Source organism: Saccopteryx leptura, chromosome 1 (genome assembly GCF_036850995.1).
Source record: "Saccopteryx leptura isolate mSacLep1 chromosome 1, mSacLep1_pri_phased_curated, whole genome shotgun sequence".
Lineage (NCBI taxonomy): Eukaryota > Metazoa > Chordata > Mammalia > Chiroptera > Emballonuridae > Saccopteryx > Saccopteryx leptura.
In genome coordinates, this window is record NC_089503.1 from 385513536 (window position 1) to 385538061 (window position 24526).

The window sequence follows — 24526 nt, forward strand, 5'->3', positions numbered from 1 at the left end:
CTAAGAGCGCCATGAGGCTCCTCCCACTCTCCCTCCCTTGCTGCCTGTAGGACCAGCCCTCTCTCCCCGCTTTCTCACGGCCCTCCAGGAAGGCGGAGAGCCAGGGCTCCAGCTTCTCCCTGGCTCAGGGGTCCTTTCACAGGATTGCTCCAGTCTGCTGGCCAGGCCACCTGTTACACTTTGCAAACCATGCTAGAGGGAAACCATCCAGCTGTGGGCCACAGGGTGGGGGTTCCCCTAACCTAGTGGGGCTCTGGGGTGAAGGGGGCCTCCATGGAGAGGGGTCCCCTACAGGCGGAGTGACCAGGGGCAGGTGGACGAGCCTCATAGGGCCTCGGTTTCCCCCTTGTCATAGGCTCGAACCAGGAGCAGCGGGGTGCGCGGATGAATAGGCCACAGGGGGGCACACGCCACTGTTGGTGCGGAAGTGAGAAGCGGCCCAGCTGGTGGGGGCTCTACTGACGCAGGAGGGTGGGGAGGAGCGCACCCCCTTGGCATCGCTGTGTTTGGCTGTACTTCTCAGGGTGTGTGTCGGGAGGCTGTGTTCTCTGACCCCGACCTTTGGGGTCAGCAGGGGTTCCCGCCACGTTCTGGGGGGGGGGATCGATAAGCTAACACCCGCACCGCGGGAAGAGGGGAGAAAGCGGCTTCCACGAGAGGCGCTGACGGGGCGCGGCGAGAGGGGGAGCAGACGGCGGGCGGCTGTGGAGGGTGGCGGGGCGCTCCGAGAGCTCCCAGGCTTCCGGCGGTGGAGGTGCGGGTCCCGGGTGGACTCCTGGGTGCTCTCTCTTTAAAAGGCTGGCGGAAGCGCCGCGTGCTCGGCCCGCACTTGCAGCGCAAACTTGCCGGGCTGGGCCGGGCTGGGCAGGCGCCTTCCCGAGTGCGGCAGTGGCCGCGGGCGCGGGGCTGAGCGGCTGCGGTCCCCTTGCCCCGCGTGCGCCGGGAGCTCCCGCCCCTCCCGCAGCCTCCCCTCCGCGTCTGCCTCGCGCTCCCCGTCTCTCGCTCCCTCTCTCGCCCGCTCTCCAGCGCGCTCTCATTTTTTCCTGCTGCCGCTGCCGCGGTGCCCGCACCTGGGCCGGCTGCGCCAGGGGTCGGCTCCCGCTCACTCCCTTCCCAGCCCCGAGCCCTGGGTCGGACCGACCGCGCTTGCTGGAGCCGCCTCGCCCTCTCTCTCCGGCTCGGACGCCGAGCTCCGCGGCGGCCGGAGCAGGGCTTGCCGGCGCTCCCTAACTCGCTCGCTCGCTCTCGCTGGAGCAGCCGCCCAACGCCGCACGCTTGGCGGCGGCTGCAAGCCCGGCGGCCGCCAGCTCTTCCCCGCGGCGTCCCGGACTCCGGGCGGCTCCGCGCCCGGCTCGGTCCGCAGCGTCAGCGCCGGCCGCTGCGGCCCGGGCTCCGGACACCGCGAGAACCAGCCTCCGGCGGCTGCCTCCCCGCAGACCCGGGCCGGGAGGGCGCGCCACCGACCACTCGGCGCGCGGTGAGTTGTGGCCCGTGGGGACCTCGCCGAGGGGACCGTGCCCTCCGGCCTCTGGGGCGCGGGCTGCGGCGGGGACCCGGGGGCTCCGAGAGGTGGCCTCTGAAGAGCTCCCGCGCTCAGGGCTCAAGGAGGAAGGCCAACGGGTTGGAGTTCTCGGGAGGGTCCCCCCTCCAGGCTGGCCCGGCTTTCCGAAAGCCACCCCCCCCCCCCCAGGGAGGGAACGGAGCGGCGGCTTTTCTGCTGGCCTGGGGAAAAGTGTTTCTGTATCTGGGGTTGTGTCAGGTTCTACCCGGTGGGGGGGGGTCGTGCCAGTTCCCAGGTGGAGGCGGCGACGATAACGCGCCCCTCTCTGTGTCCGGGGTTGTGTCAGGTTCTACCGGGTGGGGGGTCGTGTCAGCTCTCAGGTCGGGGCGGCGGCATTAACGCGCCCCTTTGCGGGGAGACAGGGATGTTGGGGGCGCGGGGCATTATCTGCGCTCCTTCTCTAGTGTCTCCCTGCGGGAGGGCAGCGCCAGCCTCGCGCGCCTCGGCTGCTTTTCCCGCACCGCGTCCCGCTCCCGTGGCCGCCCTAGCACCGCCTTCGACACCGGCCGGAGCCCGGTGACCCCTTGCTCGCGGCCGGGTTGGAACGGCGCGCCAAGGGCTGGTGTTCCCCCAAACCCCGGGCCCCGGGACTTCAGGGTCAGGTGCTCCTCGGACAATCTGGACCGACCCTCTCTGGGACCCAGATGAACTCATGCCTGCCTGTGTGGCAGCTGTGGGGTGTGTGTGTGTGGTGTGTGTGTGTGTGTGTGTGTGTGTGGTGTGTGTGTGTGTGTGTGTGTTGTGTGGGGGGGGTCCCCTCCGTGGTATGTGTGTGTGTGTGTGTGTGTGTGTTGTGGGGTGTGTGGTGTGTGTGTGTGTGTGTGTGTGTGTGTGTGTTGTGGGGGGTCCCCTCCGGGGTCGGGCATCCCCGGCGCTCGGGAGCTGGCGGCGCCCCCTCCCGGGAAGCGCGGGGGCGGGGCTGGGAGGTGGAGGCCGGGACTGGGATGCGCCCCCGCACCGCGGCGGTCTGAGGCTGTTTGTGCTGAAATGGGCGGCAGTGGCGGCGGCAGGGAGTCCTGAGGCCCGAACGTACGAGCGCCCCCTGCCCCCAGGCCACGAGCGACACCCCGCCTTTAGACTTTCGGTCTTTTTTGGAGGCAGTTCTCGGCAGCATCCCCGGCCTGGTGCAGGAGGAAAGGGCTTGGCAGTGCTCAGCTGGGTTTGCGTAGTGGGTGCCACGTGGCTGTTAGAGCGGTTAGTCTGTCAGCCCCTCTGTCAGTCTGGCCAAAGGCCTCTGTTATGTGTGTTTTCGTGTGCGTCCCATCACAGTCCCTCCCTGCTCCGTTCTGGGACGAGGGTGGGAGCTCAGGGCGGGCAGGCAGCCGGCACTCTGAGAGTCTCCACTCTGGGTGTCCCATTCCCACAGCCTGTCCCTCAGCCTACCCTTCCTGGGGCCAGCTCTAGGTGGAAGTGACTAAAAGTCCCAATCTCCATCTCCCCACGCCCCCAGGATGTGCCCTGGCTTTGCCCCACTCTGCCCAGGGTCTACGTGGGCTGCTGGGCTGCCTCAGGCTCTCGGTTTGCAGGGTCAGCTCCTCGGAGACCCCGGGGCCCGGGTAGTGGGAAAACTTCCACCAAGGGGCGAGGACCTACTGGGGCCTTTCCTGAGGTGGCAGAGAGAACCCCCACCCAGGACTGTGGGAGCTCCTGGGTGTGCTCACCCCCTGGGCAGGGGGCCTTGGCACCTCTCCTGGGCACCCCGGGGGCTAGTGGAGAGGGCCCCTAACGAGGGCCTGGCTCCTGGAGAGAGTGAGGCCAGAGCCCGCCCCCCCCTCTGGCCACCACTTCCTAGAGGACCTTAGGATTCTGTCCTAGGGACAGGGTGGCGTGCTTTGGGGACCGACCCTCTCTGGGACCCAGATGAACTCATGCCTGCCTGTGTGGCAGCTGTGGGGTGTGTGTGTATGTGTGTGTGTGTGTGTGTGTGCGTGCTTTGGGGATGGTGCCTCTGAGCCTCTACTTAGCCCTGGGTGACATGCCTGCCCACTTGTGACTCAGGTGACCCCTGCCTTCACCTCCCCTCAGCTTTCCCCCACCTGTCAACACCTGCACACCTTTCAGAGATGAAGACAGCAAACAGTTATCTCCTCCTGAGGTCTGACTTCAAGGGCTACCCCTCCCAGGGACTTTTTTGTTTAAGGGAGACCCAGAGAGGAAGAGGGCAATGCTTAGCCCAAAGCAATGCTCTAGTGATGGTGGTGGTGGTGGTGGGTTTTCAGGGGGGACGTCTGGGCTGGCTGGAGGCGGGGCATGCGGCGTGTCACGGAGGGGACGGGAGCATGGCGGACTTGAACCGCTTTCTTGGCCTCAGTGGCCTAGCGTGCCCCCGCCTTGTCTGGGCTGCTTCAGGCTTCATCTCTTGGAAGCATCTCATCTCCAGGAAGGAGCCCTTGTACAGGGGCAGGCGGGGCGCCCGAGGTGGGTGAGGGCACCCGTGAGGGATGGAGGGAGCCTTGGCTGAGCCGTGTGCCAGCTGGAAGGCTCAGGGGGTGGGCTCAGGCCAGGGGGGCTCAAGCAGCCCCCAGCCCCTCCCTGAGAGGACCACAGCTCAGCCTCCAGGATGCTGGGCCACATCGGAATCACCCTGCTGCAAGGGGACAGCTGGCAGGAAAAGAGGGGACCGAGACCCACGGGCCTATGAGGGTTCTAATTACAGCCAATAGACACATCCTCTCCCCTAGACGAAGGTGGTGCTGACAACCTCTAATTACCGCCCACCCCAAGACATCTGCCCACCCCTGCTGTCCTCCTCTGCTCGGCCTGGAACCCAGCTCTCCAAAGTGGGCCGGCCTGCCGGCAGCCTGGGCAGCTGGGGCCGCTGGCTGGGTTCTCCTGCAGAACCGTGGCTGCCTTTGCAGCTGGCTGGAGAAGGCACGGTGGGAGCTGGCACCTGGGCGTGCCCTGCTGCTGGGGCTGGCGGAGGGGCTGCTGGTGGTCCAGGCCGGCCGGAGAAAGCACTGTGGGGGGAGCTGGCACCTGGGCGTGCCCTGCTGCTGGGGCTGGTGGGGAGCTGGCACCTGGGTGTGCCCTGCTGTGGGGCTGGCAGAGGAGCTGGCACCTGGGTGTGCCCTGCTGTGGGGCTGGCGGAGGGGCTGCTGGTGGTCCAGGCCGGCCGGCCAAGGGCGCAGGCCCAGGCCCTTTCTCCTGGTGGGGAGCGGGGCCTGGAGCAGAGGCTACCAGTGTTCCGTTGCTCCTGCTCAGCCTGGTACCAGCTCCTGGAAAGAGCAGGAATGACTTGTTTTTGTGTCAACTCTGCCCTAGTTAGCAGGGGACTATCAAAAATTAATTTAGAGATTTCACTGCCTTTGGCCCTTACCGAGTAGAGGCTGCCTTTGCCTTTGCTCCTGGGAGGCCCGGCTCTCTCTCTGCTGAGCTCCGTCTCTGGCCTTCCAGCAGCCCGGGCTTGTGGCTCTGTGTTTCCATGCACCCCCCCCCCCCCAGTCAGGCTCTGGGGGCTTCAGCGCGCCGCCCCCCTGCCCCGCCTCACTGCCTGAGCCTGTTCCCTGTTCCTGGGAGGGAGGTGGGGAAACAGAACTTGCTCACACTGTGATGCCCCTGCCCGGCAGCCCTGCCCACCCCCACCCCCCACCCATGGGCCCCAGAGCCTCTTCCAGCCTGTCCTCATCTCTCTGGGCTCCTGGGGGTGGTGGTGGGAATGAACGCCGTAAGAATAGTAAAAATCACCCCTTAAATTAAAGCTGATGACTCCTGTCAAAATGTTTTATTATTAATCTCACCGTTTAGCAATCTCGTGGCGGCGGGGAGGCATAAATATGTGTGTGTGTACACGCGTATGTTACAGAAGTTGGGGAACACGGTGCATCGATGACATTAGCTGGACCCCGTTCAATTAAGGTAGACATTAACTCCAGTAATTGGGAAGTGCCAGCCCCAAATCACAGCCCACGCCATTCTGGGCCGCGCCATGCTGACCAGCCGGCTGTGGTGTCTAGTGAAACCTCCCCGGTTCTGGAGGAAGCCAGGGCCGCCCGCTGTCTGGGTTGACCGGAAGTCCCGGGAGAGCTCAGGCAGGTGTTGGTCCCAGGCTGGGCCACCTGTATCAGGACCAGGAACGTTTCATCCTGCCCTGACCCTTGCACGCAGTCCTCCCAACCGCTCCTCCGTGCCTCAGGCGGACCCTGTTCTCTGGGTGGGCCCATGACTTTTAATAAAAACATTGTCAGCACTACAGGATTGTTTTTAGATCTGAATATTGAAATAAGAATCAGGGGCTTGGCCTGATTTTTAAGTTTCTGGTGGGTGATGGCTTCTTAGATGTCGCTGCCCCCTCTGTGCCTAGCCGCAGTGTGGCTTGGGAATGGAAGCCCCCCCCCCCCCCCCACTGTGGTGATGTTCCCAGGCGTGTAAGGCAGAAGAGTTTGAGTATTGACTTCCTAAGCCAGTGGGCCCCAGCGTTCCAGGGCGGTGCTGGGGTTGGGGGAGCTCTGATCTAAGGAGGGGAGACAGGAAGAAGGAGGAGAGAGGAAGAAACGGCGTTCGTGTGGAAGCCCACACAATAGCAACAGCTGCAGACAAAGGGACTTACCCACTCGGGTCTTGTGCCGGAAAGCGGGGTGGTGGTGGCCTGTGGGGGCGGTGAGATGGGGTGCAAAGGAGAGGCTCGGGGGTTGCACAGGAGAAGATCTGAGCAAGCGTGAGCTTGGCGACCGGCTGCCTCGGTGATGGGCCTTTTCTGGGCTAACTTGGTGGGACCAAGGGCAGAGGAGTTGTGCTTTCTTTGTCTTCGGATGTGAGCTGCCGTGGCCTGAGTAGGTGGCTGCCCTTTAAGCCTCAGGTTTCTCTTGTTATGAGTCCTTGCCTGTCGCTCTGCTCAGAATCCTCCAATGGGCCCTCACTTCTCTGTCCACACCGTAACCCAGAAGGTTCTGCTTGATCTTGTGCTTGGTGTCCTTTCTGACCTCCTCTCCTAACTCTCCCTCTTCCCACTGCCCTCCAGTCATGCTGGCCTCCTTACTGTTCCTTGAACAATGAATGCTAAGCACGTGTCTACCTCAGGGCCTTTGCACTTACTGTTTGCACTATTTGGGAGGTTTTTCTCCCAGGTGCATGCTTGAGCTTTTACTGTTCTTAATCTTTGCTCAAATGCCATCTTCATAGACAAGCCTTTCTTTCTTCTTCTTCTTCTTCTTCTTCTTCTTCTTCTTCTTCTTCTTCTTCTTCTTCTCTCTCTCTCTCTCTCTCTCTTTTGTTGAAAAAGCCCCTCTGGGTCATTCTCTGTTTCCTTACCAGTCTTATATTTTTCATGGCCCCTTGAGTCCCTGAAGTGCCACCCATCTGTGTGTAGATATATTTATTGTCTCTCCTATGTCACCCCCTGCTGGGACATTGGCTCCACAGGGAAGGTATTTGTGTCTGACTTACTCCCAGCAGTTCCCCCGCTGCCCAGAACAGAGCTGGGCACACAATAGGTGCTCAGGACACACCGAGGAACTGAACGGTGGTGGCAGAAGGGATTACATTCTGTGCCTGACCACTCGAGAGGCTGGTAAGAGTTCGGCACAAGGTGTGACGCCTGTCCGTGGGCCCGGATGCCGCCGTGCACCCCTGCCCTTGGCTCTGCCTGGTGGGTGTGGCTGCCTTGCTGGCTCTGGGCAGGGACCTGGCTTTGTCTTGTTATTTATTGAGAATCTCCTGTGTTTTGAGCCGCCGTGGGTTAGGCTCGAGGACAGAGAGGAGGGCGTTGCTATTCAGAGAGGCCCTTCATGTGCTCCCAAGCTCGTTTGTGCCAAGTCACAACAGAGAGAGATGCTGGATGGCATCTGGAGGAAGGAGATACTAGGAGTGGCATAATCAGGGCATGCTTCCTGGAGGAGGAAGGATTTCTTCAAGTGGCTGAGTGTCACAGGGAGGAAGCTGGAGGCAGTCAGGGTGGGGGAAGCTCAGGCGATGGACATAAAGGTTTCCTCTCCTTAGTTTCCGTCGGCAGTAAGCTGGAATTACTTTCTCCGTCCTTCCCTCCTTCTCTCTCTCCTTCTTTCCTTTCTCAGTGCCCACCCACATGCCCCGCACAGACACGGTCGCCTCCTCATCAGGCCCTTGTTGATTTGGTGGAACGGGGAGGTCTGGGGTTTCTGAACTTGGGAGGGTTCACGATTGAGGCTGGTGAGCTGGCGCAGCCCCAAGGAAGTGAAGGGCAGGGTCCCTGGGGTCCGGACCCCCACTGTGCCCTCCTCCTTGCTCTTAGAATCTGCCTCAGGCTGGGCGAGTGACCGGGAGCAGGGGCTGCTCTTTTTTCTAATAAAGGAGTAGATTACCTTGGAGAGAGGGGTGGGCAGAGCTCGGGGACCAGTCACTTCCACCACACCATTCGTTTATGTCCACCCACCCCGTGGGGACGCCAGCACAGTGCAGGCTGGGAGGTAGAGCTCTGACGATGAGCATGACACGACCCCCTCGAGTCAGGTGCAGAGACGGTTGTGCTGCTAAGGTCTGAGGGAGCTAATTGGTCACCCCCCCCTTCCCCTGCGGACCGGGAGTTATGCAGGTGGGGATCAAACCTGGCTTTGTCACTGGCGGAGCATGGCTTCTGGTGGCCTGCTGCCTGAGTCCAGACTGTGCAGCCAGCCGTGCCGTGCCTCTGTCCAGCCAGGGCGGGAGCCCCGGGGGGGGGGGCGGGGCTGCGGTCCAGCATCTTGGACCCACACACCAGGCTCCCATGAGTGGGGTGGGTATAGGAAGGAGGGGAGAGACCTCATGACCTCCCCTGCCTTCCCCTTGGGAGACTGGAGCTGCCAGCCCCTCCTTCCGTGCTAATGTGCAGCGCGGGTGCGTGAGGCATCTAAACATCTCAAAGAGATTCCACTCATCCATTCACACTTGCCCAGCTCTGCTGAGCATCCGGGCTGGGCCTGGCAGACGCAGAGGCGACAGAGATTAAATAAGTGCTGAAGGGAAGGAACATGGAGACACTGAGGAGACAAGGTGGCCAACAGCTTGGAAGGCTTGGGCTCAAGGATGACAGAAGACAGGGACGTGGGGGCAGCCCTGGGGAGGCCTGGAGCCCTCTCTGGACCCGGCTGCCTCTCTGAGCCCTGAGGGGCTGGCCTGGGGAGGGACCAGCTGTGACCCCCCCCCCCTGGCCAGACATGAGGGGGGGCGGCTGCAAGCAAGCAGGAGGGAGCCCGCTGGTGGTGCCCCCCTGGTGTGGCCTCCCTGATGGCCCTGGGGGCCGGGGCGGGATCCTTCTCTCCAACTCTGCCCTTTGCTCTAGTACTTAGGAAAATTCCGCTTCCTTGGGTTTGAGAGACGACAGAGCAGCTCAGGTAGAACGGAATCTGAGTTTTAGTAAATCACAGGAGCGATCTTCGGGTCTGGACGTGTCACGGTTTGTGGTTCGTGCTGGCTCAGGCCCTGGCTGGTGCGGGAAGGGTTCGGGTCGGACCTGGGAAAGCGTGCAACCCTGAATCCTGCTTGTGGGGACCAGCAGGGCCCTGAGAGGCACGTCCGTCCAGAGACACCAGAGAGGCCCCCAGATGGTGGCGGAGGAGGAGGCCGTGGCAGTGGAGGGGGCAAAGGTGGACTGCACCCATCCCCCCGGCTCCCTTCATACCCTCTTTCACTGAAGAGAATGTTCTGGAAGAGGCTGTTGGCCGGCGGGCTGTTGCTGCGTGGAGATGATTGTGGGCCCCCCCCCCCCCTGTTCCTCAGTCCCTCCTGTCCGGTTGTATCCTCCCAGGGAAGGGAATCCAGTGAGGGTCAGGGAGGGAAGCGAATACTGGTGGGGGGAAGGGAGGAGGGTCAGGGAGAAGAGACCCCCCTGGGGCGGGGCGGGCACCGCGGCCTGGACCTGCAGCCATTCTGGCCTCCCCTGCAGAGGGACACCCCCCAACTGTCCCAGGTTTGAGCTTTCCTGGCTGTTTTGGAAACGGAGGGTGGTGGTCTGAGGACTTCCAGCCCCCCCTCTCCCGGGTGAAGGAGGCAGTCTGCCCCCCTCCCCCACCCCAGCCTCTGCTCTCGGTGACTCCTTTCACTCACAAGGGTATTTTTACTTCCCCTTGTTCCTGTTGCATGATCAAAGGAAGGAGGGAGGCCGGGAGAGGCAGCGGTCTGCCAGGCTCTTTGGAGAAGCTCAGAAAAGACAGGCCTGCTGGGACTGAGGGGAGGGCTGGGGCCCAGTCAGTCCCGGAGGGAGAGGGGGGCTGTGGGCAGTGGGCCTGGGCAGGACTTGTATCCTTGGGGGTCTTCATTCTAATTCTGCAGGTGTTTGCCTTTCGCCTCTCTGAGGTCTCCTTCCCACGCGCTCTCTGTCCTCTCCCTGTGCCTGTGTGTGCGTGCGCACAGTGCCTGTGTGTGTGTGCACGGTGCCTGTGTGTGTGCGCGTGCGCACAGTGCCTGTGTGTGTGTGTGTGTGCACAGTGCCTGTGTGTGTGTGCACGGTGCCTGTGTGTGTGTGTGTGTGTGTGCACAGTGCCTGTGTGTGTGTGTGTGCACGGTGCCTGTGTGTGTGCGCGTGTGCACGGTGCCTGTGTGTGTGCGCGTGCGCACAGTGCCTGTGTGTGTGTGTGTGTGCACGGTGCCTGTGTGTGTGAGCGTGCGCACGGTGCCTGTGTGTGTGAGCGTGCGCACGGTGCCTGTGTGTGCACACTGTGCCTGTGTGTGTGTGCACGGTGCCTGTGTGTGTGTGCGTGCGCACAGTGCCTGTGTGTGTGTGCACGGTGCCTGTGTGTGTGCGCACGGTGCCTGTGTGCGTGCGCACGGTGCCTGTGTGTGTGAGCGTGCGCACGGTGCCTGTGTGTGTGAGCGTGTGCACGGTGCCTGTGTGTGCACACTGTGCCTGTGTGTGTGTGCACGGTGCCTGTGTGTGTGTGCGTGCGCACAGTGCCTGTGTGTGTGTGCACGGTGCCTGTGTGTGTGCGCACAGTGCCTGTGTGTGTGTGCACGGTGCCTGTGTGTGTGCGCACGGTGCCTGTGTGCGTGCGCACGGTGCCTGTGTGTGTGAGCGTGTGCACGGTGCCTGTGTGTGCACACTGTGCCTGTGTGTGTGTGCACGGTGCCTGTGTGTGTGCGCGTGCGCACAGTGCCTGTGTGTGTGTGTGTGTGCACGGTGCCTGTGTGTGTGAGAGTGCGCACGGTGCCTGTGTGTGTGAGCGTGCGCACGGTGCCTGTGTGTGCACACTGTGCCTGTGTGTGTGTGCACGGTGCCTGTGTGTGTGCGCGTGCGCACGGTGCCTGTGTGTGTGCGTGTGTGCACGGTGCCTGTGTGTGTGCGCGTGCGCACGGTGCCTGTGTGTGTGCGCGTGCGCACGGTGCCTGTGTGTGTGAGAGTGCGCACGGTGCCTGTGTGTGTGAGCGTGTGCACGGTGCCTGTGTGTGCACACTGTGCCTGTGTGTGTGTGCACGGTGCCTGTGTGTGTGTGCGTGCGCACAGTGCCTGTGTGTGTGTGCACGGTGCCTGTGTGTGTGCGCACGGTGCCTGTGTGCGTGCGCACGGTGCCTGTGTGTGTGTGTGCACGGTGCCTGTGTGTGTGTGTGTGTGCACGGTGCCTGTGTGTGTGAGCGTGCGCACGGTGCCTGTGTGTGCACACTGTGCCTGTGTGTGTGTGCACGGTGCCTGTGTGTGTGTGTGTGTGCACGGTGCCTGTGTGTGTGCGCGTGTGCACGGTGCCTGTGTGTGTGCGCGTGCGCACGGTGCCTGTGTGTGTGCGTGTGCGCACGGTGCCTGTGTGTGTGAGAGTGCGCACGGTGCCTGTGTGTGTGAGCGTGCGCACGGTGCCTGTGTGTGCGCACAGTGCCTGTGTGTGTGTGCACGGTGCCTGTGTGTGTGTGCGTGCGCACAGTGCCTGTGTGTGTGTGCACGGTGCCTGTGTGTGTGCGCACGGTGCCTGTGTGCGTGCGCACGGTGCCTGTGTGTGTGAGCGTGTGCACGGTGCCTGTGTGTGCACACTGTGCCTGTGTGTGTGTGCACGGTGCCTGTGTGTGTGTGCGTGCGCACAGTGCCTGTGTGTGTGTGCACGGTGCCTGTGTGTGTGCGCACAGTGCCTGTGTGTGTGTGTGTGCGCACAGTGCCTGTGTGTGCACACTGCCTAGCCCACAGGTGCTCAGGCTTTAAGGTGAGGCCAGCGTCACACCCTCAGGGAGGATCTGGGTCCTGAGCTAGCAGGGCCTGGCTGAGAGCTCTGTGCGTCGGCCCTGGCCTCCCCGCCCCTGGCCCGAGTGCCCGGCTGCAGCCTCCGCACGCGGTCTGGGCACGTGGTTCGTCCTGATGCCCCAAATGCCTCCAGTGGAAACTCCCCATGCGGAGCCCCCAACCTGTAAAAACTGGGTGGGCGGCCTGGCATGCGGGGGACCCAGGTTCAATTCCCAGCCAGGGCACACAGGAGAAGCGCCCATCTGCTTCTCCACCCCTCCCCCTCTCCTTCCTCTCTGTCTCTCTCTTCCCCTCCCGCAGCCAAGGCTCCATTGGAGCAAAGATGGCCCGGGCGCTGGGATGGCTCCTTGGCCTCTGCCCCAGGCGCTAAAGTGGCTCTGTCGTGGCAGAGCGACGTCCCGGAGGGGCAGAGCATCGCCCCCTGGTGGGCGTGCCGGGTGGATCCTGGTCGGGTGCATGTGGGAGTCTGACTGTCTCTCCCCATTTCCAACTTCAGAAAAATACAAAAAAAAACACAATAACAAAAAAAAACTGGGTGGGGCCCGCATGGTAGAGCAGTCGGGGGCCTGGGCAGCCTGCACGGGCTCCGTGGGCCTGGGCTCTGTGTCCCCAGCTGAGGTTCGGTGCCTCAGTCTCCTCATCTGTGCGATGGGGATAGAAGTTGCCCCCGGCTCCTCGGGAGGTGAGCACTGCCGAGCAAAGCTCTCAGGACAGAGAGCGCCTGGCGCGGAGCGGCATGTTGTCATCTGCGGTTCTCTTTCCTCGGGGACACTCTTGGCATTTGGACAAGATAGCGTTTCACTGTGCGGGCCCTCTCCATGGCCCCTGTGACCCTGCCGGGATGCAGGCTAGGAGATGACTCCCTCCCATTATTGTGACAATGGGATATGCCCCTGCAGGCACAGCGTGTCCCCGCAACCCACCCATTTCACAGACTTTGAAACTGAGGACTCTCTAGGGGACATGCCCGGGCCCCAGCAGGGCAGTGGCAGAACTGTGGCATCTGTCTCAAGGCTTCTCCGGTTTCTCTTTCTGAATGGCTTAGTATTGGCATCAGCAACTAGGACCCCATGTCCCCTCAGTCCCCACAGCCACCTGGGAAAGAGCTCTGATAAAGTCACCTTCGTGTGAGTGATGGTGACAGTTCTTCCCCCGTCCCCTGTATTTTAACAACTGTGCCACCTCCCCAAAGCACAGACCCTCAACCCTAGGACCCTGGATCCTGGCTTCAGGGGTGAGGGTGATATGAGGAAGTTTTCCTGCACGTGGCCCCGGGGCTCTCTCAGTGTGACTGGTGCTGGTTTGAGTCCCAGACCCACCCTGACTTGCTGTGTGACTTTGGGATGGCCCTGGGCTACTGGCTCACCTGCAGAATGGGGCTAAGGAGAATTAACAGCATGTTCTTGGTCTTCGAGGAGCTAATGGGGAAGGAGCGTTTCAGTGATGGGGTGAGCCGTGAGGGTCCAGACGGTGGGTGCTGGGCAGAGAAGCCCAGGAGTTGAGGGCTGGGGCTCCCAGGTTTCTATGTGTGTGTGTGTGTGTGTGTGTGTGTGTGTGTGAGTGTGTGTGTGTGTGTGAGTGTGTGAGTGTGTGTGTGTGTGAGTGTGTGTGTGAGTGTGTGTGTGTGAGTGTGTGAGTGTGTGAGTGTGTGTGTGTGAGTGTGTGTGTGTGAGTGTGTGTGTGAGTGTGTGTGAGTGTGTGTGAGTGTGTGTGTGTGAGTGTGTGTGTGTGTGTGTGTGTGTGTGAGTGTGTGTGTGTGAGAGTGTGTGTGAGTGTGTGTGTGTGAGTGTGTGTGTGTGTGAGTGTGTGTGTGTGTGTGTGTGTGTGAGAGTGTGTGTGTGTGTGTGTGAGATTACAGGAGGGGGACAGGTGGCTCTGAGACCACCTGCTTGGCCTTGAGGGAGGGACCCCACCTTCTGGGAAATGTCCCAACCCAAACACCAGCACTTCTTCCAAATGTCTAGGGAAACCGAGGCAGCGGGCAGGTGGCTGGCTGGTCTTCGTTTGGCCAACCCACGAGGAAGGGAGCTGGGGTCGGCCTCCAGCCCGGCCCTGACTCAGCCTCCAGCCTTCTCCCTGTGGTCTCCGGAGTCAAGGGGAGGGAGGGAGGCTGCTGGCTCTGAGCAGGGAGGGAGGCTAGGGGCGGGGAAAGGAAGCCCAGGGGAAATTAGCCCAAATTAGCAGCGAGATGAGGAAGAGCGGGTGTTCTCTACCCCTGCCAATAAATATTTAATCACAACAACAATAATAATGACGATGATGCTAATAGCCAGCAGGAACTCAGGCTGTAACCTGAGCCCCACTCTCAGAGGGAGTAAGTGTCCCGGGAAGGAGGGGGAGAGAAGGAGCAATGGAGAAATTCAGAGAGAAAGATGGGCAGAGAGAGAGGGAGGGGGAGGGAGGCCAAACTAGCAAGAAGGAGGCTTGCTTCTTCCTGAGGACCCCAGGGTTCGCCCTCTGCCTGGGGTTGCTGGGTAGCTGGGCTGGAAATATGATTGTGGTAGGGTCCGCCTTGCTTTCCTGAGTCAGGAGGAGAATCCCAAACCCCTGACGGTCTCAGCTCCTCCCCAGCTGTCCGAGTGAGCAGCTCCCAGACTGATTCCTTCTCCAGGAAGCCTTCTTGGCTTTCCTTGTCTCAGAGTCAAGAGCCTAAGTGTCTCGGGTTCCAGAGCTGGGTGCTAGGCAGTATTCTTTCTTCTGGTCACACTACCTGGGTGATTTGGGCAGAATGCTCTGGGCCTCAGTCTCCTCATCTCTAAAATGGGTTGGGCCCAGTGGGACCGGTTTCTTGTTTCTCCTTGGTGTGGATGAGTGTTGAGGAAGGCCTCTGTCTCCCCAGGCCAGTCCAGGCTACGTGCCCTGAGGAGTTGTGTGCTCTCGGACGCTCAGGCTTCTGGTGGCCGTGGGCACAGGCCTTCAGAAACGTTCAGACCTGACCCAGTTTCTGCTGGGAGCTCTGGCGTTTGGGCCCGGGTTGAGCCGCTGCCAGGAGGAAACGAAGAGGAGGTCTGTGGAGCGTTTGGCAGTAGTGTCCAGCTCCTCTCCTCTCAGGCTCCTGATGGGAGGTCAGAAGAGCTGCTGTCTTCTTTGGGCTTCTGTTTGATTCTCTCTCTCTCTCTCTCTCTCTCTCTCTCCCTCCCTCCCTCCCTCCCTTCTAAGGTTGGTAGGAGGAAGCACTGGACCTGTTTTCTCTTTGAGGACAAGAGATGCCAAGCTAGGAGCACGGTCCTCCTTTCCCAGTCATCTGCCAAGAGCAGGCCTGCAGGACGCGGGGACCAAGACCAGTGCTCTGCCGTCTGTGGGCATGGCCTGTGCCGGCGTCTGAGCACTGCCCGAGTGGCGAGGCGCACCAGCATGGTCTGGTCCGTTGGCAGAACTCAGCTACCCCGCCGCTGAAGCTGCCCTGGAGAGACTTGTGGGGGCTGCTTTGCCCATGCTCCCCCAGGCCGTGGGGCCAGGGGCCTGCCAGGGCTAGGCGTGAGACCCCCCCCCCCCCCTCCATGGATCTCTAGGCGTTTCCGAGATGCCTGGGAAGAGAGGCTGGGGCTGGTGGTGGGCCCGGCTACCCTTCTGCCTGCTCCTCGGCCTTGCTGGCCCTTGGGTGCCTTCCTCGCTGGGGAAGCCCAAGGGCCACCCCCACATGAATTCCATCCGCATAGATGGGGACATCACGCTGGGCGGCCTGTTCCCGGTGCACGGCCGGGGCTCGGAGGGCAAGGCCTGTGGAGAGCTGAAGAAGGAGAAGGGCGTCCACCGTCTGGAGGCCATGCTCTTTGCCCTGGACCGCATCAACAACGACCCGGACCTGCTGCCCAACATCACGCTGGGCGCCCGCATTCTGGACACCTGCTCGAGGGACACCCACGCCCTCGAGCAGTCGCTGACCTTTGTGCAGGCGCTCATCGAGAAGGACGGCACGGAGGTCCGCTGCGGCAGCGGTGGCCCGCCCATCATCACCAAACCCGAGCGCGTGGTGGGCGTCATCGGTGCTTCAGGAAGCTCGGTCTCCATCATGGTGGCCAACATCCTCCGTCTCTTCAAGGTGAGTGGCGCCAGCCTGCCTGCCTGCCTGCCGGTTGGTCCCGGAGGTGGTCTTCCCCCACCAGGGTGCCAGGCCTGGCCGGGGCTCCTTCCTCCTCCGGCTCTTCCTCACATCCGGAGAGTTTCCTGGGAGTGGCGTTGTGAGAATCTGGGGCCTGTCCTATGCAGAGCGCGGGCCCGGCGGAGCGGAGCCGTCGGGGCGGGACCCAGCTGGGTGGCGCTGACCATGGTGCTGAAGCGGCACCTGCCGCGGGCGGCTCCTGGATCAATGAATTCTGCTCCTTCGCGGGGGAATTCTGAACCAGGAGCGGAAAGGGAAGGGCTGGGAACAGCAGCAGGGAGGAGGAGGAGGAGATATGCAGACCTGCACAGGGAAAGACAGACGGATAGCAAGGGAGACAGATGACATGATAGACAGAATGGCAGTATGAATGCTTCCAGGGGAAAGCTAAGACTTTTGTTTTGACATTGTTTTCAAATAATTGCCACTCCCAAGAAAGATTACGTTTTTCTTCTGGGTCACCGCGAGAGCCCCACGTGGCCTTCCTTGATCCACTCCAAGATCGTGGTTAGAAAAAGGTGTCCTGATTTTTTTTCTATGGGTGCTGGGGCCGCGGAGCGCACGGAGAATGGAGATGAGGACGGAAAAGGGCCTGGGGTGAGCAGGCGGTCCCGGTTCTGGTGCCCTTGGCCCGGAACCAAGTCTCCCTCCCTCATTTCCTTCCTCTGCCTGTCTCCTTGCACACCTTTCTCCCTTTTCCTTCTGGAATCCCTCCCTGCCCCCCTCCCTGCCGCCTCCCTTCCTCTCTTCCTGGGGCAGGAGCTGCTGATTTGCAATTCAATTGGAGCCAAGTGCTTCGCTAAGCTGCTAAAGCTACTGAAAGCTACAGGGTAGAGAGAAAAAACATTACAAGCATTTTCCCCATAATTATGTGCCTGCTCCTCTCTCTCGGAGCCTCCTCTTTGCTCCGTGTTGCTGTGTGTGTGCATGTGCATGCGTGCGTGCCTGTGCGTGTGTGAGAGAGAGAAGGGGGTGAGGAGGAAGGGGGCACAGAGGACGCCATTGGGTTCTTCCTTCACCCTGGTGTTAGTAGTCTCAGCCTCTGGTTGGGCCCCTTCTCTCAGGGTCTCTGGCCTCAGGCATGAGATTTGAGAGACTGTTGGCCCCATGCAGGGTGGGAAGCGCTGAGCCTAGAGCCCTCTCGCCTGGACCCTTTCTGGAACCCATGTGGCCAATCCCACCCTGCACCCCGCCACAGTTCCTACTGTGTGGGGGCTGGGCAGAGGTGGGCACGGATGGCACGGAGGGCCCCTGTGCTGGGGATGGGGGCTGGTGGTGGGAGAGAGAGGGGGCTGGACTTGTCCTGGCACTGCGTGGGGTGGGTGGGGTCAGAACTGTGCTGCGGGCCGTGTCGGCCACGTGTGCCATGTGGTTCTGGTCTCTGTGCCTTCCTCCTGCAGCGTTGGTTTTACTCGATGATCTAGATGGAAACGCTACTTTAATTTGAGAACAAATGGACGCATTAGGAAGAACGTAAAACAGAGGAAGGAAGCAGGAGACTGGAGGGAGTCTCTGCCCGTGGAGGACAATCTGAACAGTCCCTGGGGCGCTGTTGCTCGGGGGCCATTTCTCAGTGGGATGGTCTGGGAATGGTAGCCTGGTCCAGCCCTTCCACCTGCCCGATTTTGCAGCGAGGCTTGGAGACCCAGAGGAGGTGGGGGCAGGGCAGGGCTGTCCCAGCCACCAGGGCCCAGTGATGGCTTGAGCTACCTGAGTCGTCGGTTCAGCCTGCCTTGGCGGTGAGGAGAATTGGGCCTGCCAGCAGGGGGGACAATCCCTAGACTCCTTGTCAGCCTGTCGGGGTGGGGCACAGACCCCCACCCTCTGAGAAGGCCAGGGCTTGGGTGGGGCTGCTGCAGCTTCCTTATCTCAGCTTTTTGTTAAACTTCCATCTGCAGAAAGATGGTTAAATAACCTGTTTGGGTTCTTGGGTCTGTGATATTGATGAGGATCCCTTCCCACCATCTTCCAGAGGGGAGCCAGTGCCCACATTAGAGGGAGGCGGAAAAGATTAAGGGAGCTGAGAGGTGTCACTTAACATGTGGCAAAGGCTGTAAGAAAGGTCACTGTCAGCATTAGGCTTTCCAGTGTGTTCTTGAAAACATGTCTATTTTGGGACGAGGGGCTCAGTGTCTCACACGGGGTGGGCTGTGACTTCAATGCTAACCGTTCCCAGGATCGCGAAGGTCTTGGTCGAGAGAGCCTGGGGTCAAAGTGTCTTATAAACCAGGGGCTCACAGGTGTTGCTTTTCCTCTGCCCATCTGGTCACAGAGATCATGCTGGACTTCAGTTTGTGCCTCCTCAGATTCCAGGAGTCCCCCAGGCTGTACAGAGAAGAGAAGAAATGGGGGGACAGAAGGGACAGGTGGGAAAGGAAAGGGAAGGGCAGAGGGGGAGATGAAGAAAGAACCATAGGGAGACCAGCGGTTGTTGTTTGCACTCTGGCTGTAGCCTGCCCTCCAACTGTAGTCTGCGTTCCGGCAGTAGTCTGCATTCCAAATGTAGTCTGCATTCTGGTTGTAGCCTGCTGTAGCCTGCACTCCAGCTGTAGTCTGCACTCTGGCTATATCCTGCACTCCGGCTGTAGTCTGTGCTCTGGCTATATCCTGCACTCCGGCTGTAGTCTGTGCTCTGGCTGTATCCTGCACTCCGGCTGTAGTCTGTGCTCTGGCTATATCCTGCACTCCGGCTGTAGTCTGCCCTCCAGCTGTAGCCTGCACTCCGGCTGTAGTCTGCCCTCCAGCTGTAGTCTGCACTCAGGCTGTAGTCTACACTCTGGCTATAGTCTGCGTTCTAGTTGTAGTCTGCCCTCCAGCTGTAGTCTGCACTCAGGCTGTAGTCTACACTCTGGCTGTCGTTTGCCCTCCAGCTGTAGTCTGCCCTCCAGCTGTTGTCTGCGTTCCGGCTGTAGTCTGCGTTCCGGCTGTAGTCTGCATTCTGGTTGTAGCCTGCTGTAGACTGCACTCCGGCTGTAGTCTGCATTCTAGCTGTAGCCTGCCCTCCAGCTGTAGTCTGCACTCCGGCTATAGTCTGCCCTCTAGCTGTAGTCTGCACTCTGGCTGTTGTCTGCGTTCCAGCTATAGTCTGCATTCTGGCTGTAGTCTGCATTCTGGTTATAGCCTGCTGTAGCCTGCACTCCGGCTGTAGTTTGCACTCCGGCTGTAGTCTGCGTTCTAGCTGTAGCCTGCCCTCCAGCTGTAGCCTGCACTCCGGCTGTAGTCTGCACTCCAGCTGTAGTCTGTGTTCTAGCTGTAGCCTACCCTCCAGCTGTAGTCTGCACTCAGGCTGTAGTCTGCATTCTAGCTGTAGTCTGCACTCAGGCTGTAGTCTGCACTCAGGCTGTAGTCTGCCCTCCTGCTGTAGTCTGCTTTCTGTGGTTCCCTTTTAGCAGTGTTAATGTCCCAGGCTGGCAACAAGAAGGCTCCTAAATAATTAAACTGGTAGAAATGAGAGGCTGGGCGAGAAACTTAAAAGCCATTTACAGAGGCAAAAAGATTGAACTTTGGGGAGGGAGGTCGGGAGCAGGAGTTTGGGCAGGAGAAGGTGAGGGCGGGGCACCTTGAGGGGCCCTGGGGAGCTGCCAGGTCAGGTGTCTATTTCAAAGGGCACCATGGGGGGGCCAGCCCTGCTCCCGTTCCTGTTCCTGCCAAGGCCATTAGCAGAGCCTGCTGGAAACTTCTACCAGAGGCTATGATTATAGCTCTCCTTCCGCCCAGGGGTGGATTTCCTGTGCACAGCTGAGAGAGGGCTCTGGCTTTGGGGGCGGCTTTCTGCATAAGAGAGTGTTTATGGGGAGCCGTCAGGGTAAGGGTGTGAACAAAGCTTACGAGGGGCAGAGCTGAAAGGGGCCGGCTCCCTGTTCTGCAGATGTGGAAACAGCCCTGAGTAGGTGACAGGGCCAAGGCTGGAAGTCAAAAGTCCCCAGCTCCGACTCCTGACACCTTCCGGACTGCCTGGCTGGCCAAATAAACAGGGTTGCAAGTAGGACTCCATCCCAGGCCTTCACGGAGGCTCGGAGGCCCTGACTTCGGGAAGTCATGGGTCTGACAGCTACGTCCCTGCTCCTAATCCACCCTGCCATCCTCACGTTGGCTCCCTTCTCCCAGGAGACGGACTGCCGACGGGGGTGCTGGTTGATAAGCCCAGAGACTGCGGCCTGCACCGTGCTATGTTGTGGGGCCGGCCCGGGCTCCAGAGCCAGTCAGGCCTGGGTTTGAATCTCTGCTCTGCCAGTTACCTCCCCATGTCTGCTCACTAGATCAGACATTTACACGAGTGAAAATAGGAGAATTATTTTGGGGACCATCATGGCAGAAATCACCCTAAGCATAAGTGAATTCAACTAAGATCATTGGGTCTATAATCTTCATACCCACATTGGATGATGAACTCTTTCACGGATCGGCATGAAATTCCTGGCAACCGGTCCGTGGACCAGCCAGCAGTTTAAATACACTGATGTACACCACAGTGTGAATGGGCCAATAAGATCTTGTCCTGAGAGCAACCGTTGTTGGGGGCAGAAAGAACACATTGAGTGCCCTGGAAGGGAGCACTTGTCACACCCCGGGGCTGTCAGAGCACAGAGGACCCAGAAGTCATTTCCCTGAGTCCCTTGTTCGTTTTACAGGGGAGAGAAAGCCCGAGGCTCGAAGAAGCGGAGACTGCACAGTGTGTGGCCAAGAATTTGGACGCTGGAGCCGGGCGGGCAAATTGTTTATCCTGTTCGTGCCTCAGTTTCCTCATTTGTAAAATGAGGATGACGAACGCTCTCTTAGACCAGGTGGAGGAGTTAACAGTTACTGTCCACAAATGGCCTAGCACAGTGCCTGGCACACAGTCAGCCTGCAGGAAATGTCACTGCACAGCTTGTGGCTGGGCCTGAAGTCAGCACGAGAGACTTGTCCATGCGGAAGAGGCTGGAGCCAGTGGGCAGTGACAGCCGGTGACCTTTGAGGCTGGTCCTGGAGGGACCTGGCCATCTGCTGGTCTCTGGTGTCTCCCCGCAGTGTTGAGATGGAGCGGCCAACCTAACTTTCGGATAAGGAGAGTTTTCTCGCTGTCACAACAGTGGGGATGGGCAGGAGTGGGGGAGGGAGGGCGTGAAGGGGCGGGCAGGAGAGATGATGGAGGAGGATACTAGGCAGTATGTGTGGGGGAGCAGGTGCCCCAGCTTCCCAGGAGAAGTCTGTGCTGCGTGGGACTGTGGGTGCCGTCAAGGTTCGTGGCTGCTTCTAGAGAAAGCTGCCTGCCTGGTGCTTGGCTCCTCTGCTTCTCAGTGCCTAACCCTGAGCTCCTGGGGGACCAGGTGTTCTGTTGAGATTGTGGGCTTTGTGTGTCTTCAAAGCACTGTCCCCACACAACCGAGAGCCCAGTTGCTCTTCTGCAACCTGGCCACCTACCCTGAAGGCAGCTCCGTCCTCCCAGCGCCCCGGGCCCACCCTCTCTGTATGGTCAGTAGACCCTGCAGCCTCCCCCTTCAGGATGCAGCCTGGTGGCGAGCACCCCTCGCCTCCCGCACGGGTCTCACCCAGGCCCCGCCCTCTCTGTATGGTCAGTAGACCCTGCAGCCTCCCCCTTCAGGATGCAGCCTGGTGGCAGCACCCCTCGCCTCCCGCACGGGTCTCACCCAGGCCGCTGCAGACAACGTCTCTCTCCGGATGGGCCTCCACAGCCAGCCACACCTGCGCCCGGTGGCCTGTGCGAGCCTTCTAAAACCCACTTCTAATCTGCTTAACTTTTTACGGACTTCCCGTGGCTCTTGGATTAAAATGCAAGCTCTCAAACTCTGTCCCTGTGTGAGAGGCCCTGTGCTCCCCGGAGACCCCGACGGACCACATCTCTTGTCTCTTCTGGGTGCCTGTCACACCAGTCATTACTGTTTCCTTGGTGTCGTTTGAAGACACCATACTCTTTTTTTTCCACCCCAGGCCTCTGTACCTGCTGTCCCCTCTGTCTGGAATGTTCTCTCCCACTCTTTGGGGCCAGATCCTTCTTATATATAACCCTAAGCGTAAATGGACCTTCTTCAGAGACCTGCCCCCCCCCCCCAGTTTTTAATGGTCAGGTTCGTATTTGTTTTCTGTTTGCTGTCAGTGTTTTCTCCAGCCAGTGGCCTGGCTTTGCACGGCCAAGGAGCTAAGAGTGGCCTTTGTTTCAAGTATACTTTACAGTGGCCTGAGGTGCTGGGCTAGCAAGGGGGGAGGAAGCCACGGGAGGGCTGATGGACGGGGGTGGCTGTGGGGAGCCGCTCTCCCGTAAGAAGTCCACACAGCCCTCGCCCCCCCCCCCCAATTTTGCAATGACTCTTTCCCCCTAAGCCCAGGTCTTTCTTTGACAGGAGTTTGGGAAAGGGGCCTCAAGAGCCAGGGGCAGGCCTGGGCTGAACAGAGAGGAGAGGGAGGTGGGGGAGGGGCTCGTGGTCCTGGGGAGCAGCCCCAGGGGACTGGAGCCCCCAGACTGCTCCTTGCCGGTTCTCCTGTCTGCGTGGCCACGGCTGCTGGGGTAGAAGCAGCATAGCTCCTGTGGCTCTGGAGCCCGGGACTTCGTCACCGCCATCCGGGGAGCATTCCGTTCCTGGACCTCAGCAGAGGATGAGGCCTGGGGCTGGGTCTGTATCTGGACACCTGCTGGGAGGCTCTGCTGGCCTCTGGACCAGGCGCTCCAGCAGAGGATGAGGCCTGGGGCTGGGTCTGTATCTGGACACCTGCTGGGAGGCTCTGCTGGCCTCTGGACCAGGCGCTCCAGCAGAGGATGAGGCCTGGGGCTGGGTCTGTATCTGGACACCTGCTGGGAGGCTCTGCTGGCCTCTGGACCAGGTGCTCCGAGTTCCCCTCAGTACCCCAGTATTCCTGCCCCACCTGGCTTCCCCGGGGAGCGCACCCCCCAGCAGGCAGGCAGGCCTCTCAAGCCCCCTTCCTTTGAGGCGCACCCTGGGCGGCAGAGCCTCCCTGGTTCTGGCCGTGTGGCAGTGGAAGCAGGAGGGGGTCAGTCAGCTCTGGCGACCCACTGGCCAGCGGGTTCATTGTTGCGGAATTAAAAGAAGGGAGCAGAGGCCGTTGGGGGCCGTTTCTTGGCCCGGAGGGGGGCCTGGTGGGCTCCTAGAGACCAGGTTGGAGTTGACAGGCCCCTGGGCAGATGTGTGACACTGAGGAGGGACTGAGGTGGGGCTGGGCCTGCGGAGGCTCAAGTTCATAAAGGTGGCTTCTGGTCTCACTTTCCTGTCTGGGGCTCGGTTTGCCCATCTGTAAAAATCCATCCATCCATCATCCATCCATCCCTCCATCCATTTCTCTATCCCTCCATCCCTCCATCCTTCTACCTATCTCTCCACCCCCCATCCCCTGACCCATTCCTCCATCCATCCATCCATCCATCCACCCACCCACCTACTCACCCACCCACCCACTCACCCACTGAATCTGAGTCGAGCATCCCTGGGCCTTTCCTTGCTGGAGCAGTAGTTCTCCATGTGGCTGCATGTTGGAATCAACCACAGAGTTTTAAAAATCCTGGTGCTGAGCCCCACCCCAGAATTCAGGTTTAATTGGTCTGAGGTGGGTCCTGGGTGATACTTGTGTGCAAATCAGGAGGAAAAACACCACTGTCAGCACCTTTATAAAGCAGGAAACAGAACAGATGGAGACCTTGCCCTGGTGTCTTCCACGTTTGAAGGGGAAGGCAGGCAACGAACAGGTAAAACATATAAACGTGTGATGTCAAGGGGGAGCAGGTCCCTGCCGAACAAAGCACAGAAGTGGCCGGAGAGCCCTGGGGGCCGGGGTGCCGATTAGATGGTTAGGGGTGGACTTTTAGAAGAGGACATTTGTTAATCAACCTGAGTACGGCAAAGGGGGTTGCCCTACGGATATCTGGAGAAAGAGTCTTCCAGATGGAACAGCGAGTGCAAAGGCCCTGGGGCAGGACCTTGTTTGATTGTTGATTTGACTCTGGAGCTCAAGAGGAAGGGGACCCAGACAGCTCTGCAAGCAGGGAGAAGAGAGGGCTTCCAACCCCCCCATCCTGCTCCTTCTTACTGCGAAGGGTGTTGTGGGAGGAGGGTCACAGGGTTCTGGTGATCTTGGGCAAGTCCCTGGGCCTCTCAGGACTTTAGTTTGCTCACCTGTAAAGGAGGCAGGTGGACCCTGGCGGTCCTTGTGAAGCCACAGAGGTGGTGGTCGAGAAGACACCAGGACAGAGCCTGTGTGAGAGGCGTGCCCTCCCCCTTGGCTCCCACCCCGCTGGCCGCCCCCCACCGTGGCTGTTCCAGCTCCTCTCCCTTTACTTCCCTGCTGAGGATGGATGGACAGCGTTGGGTGCTGGAGACGGCCGTGAGGCAGGGCCAGCCAGACACGGAGCTCTGAGGGCAGTGGTTAGAGTGTGGGCGCTGGGCCCGCATGGCCTGGGTTCCTCCCTCTGCTCTGCCTTTTATGACCTGGGAGGCACCGCCCTGTGCCTTAGTCTCCTTGTCTGTAAAACAGAGAGCCCTGCAGCACGCACCTCGTAGGGCTTTGTGAGGATCAGATGAGGACTGCGTGGAAAGGGCCCGGGGCATGGCCTGGCACGGAGACTGTGGCTCTCGGCTGGGTGCCAGCTCAGGGTGGGCAGCCCAGAGCCCCGGGTTTGTGGGTAGCCACGCGGTAGGTAGCTCAGGTCCCAGATCACTCAGCCTTTTCTGGACCGCGCTCTGTACGATGGCTAGAGTCACACCTGCCTTTCAGGCGTGGTATCACGGGAGCTGGCAGTGAGGAGGGC

At 60.5% G+C, this 24526-nt stretch overlaps 1 protein-coding gene across 1 annotated transcript in view; it reads left to right on the forward strand.

The window, feature by feature from the left end:
- The first annotated feature begins 998 nt into the window (after positions 1–998).
- Positions 999–24526, forward strand: part of GRM4 (glutamate metabotropic receptor 4) — a 140088-nt gene continuing 116560 nt past the window's right edge. Inside the window, exons 1-2 of the mRNA XM_066359617.1 lie at positions 999–1477; positions 14829–15711. Of these exons, the coding sequence (XP_066215714.1) occupies positions 15193–15711 (519 nt within the window). The 5' untranslated portion in view covers positions 999–1477; positions 14829–15192. The remainder of the gene's footprint in view (positions 1478–14828; positions 15712–24526) is intronic.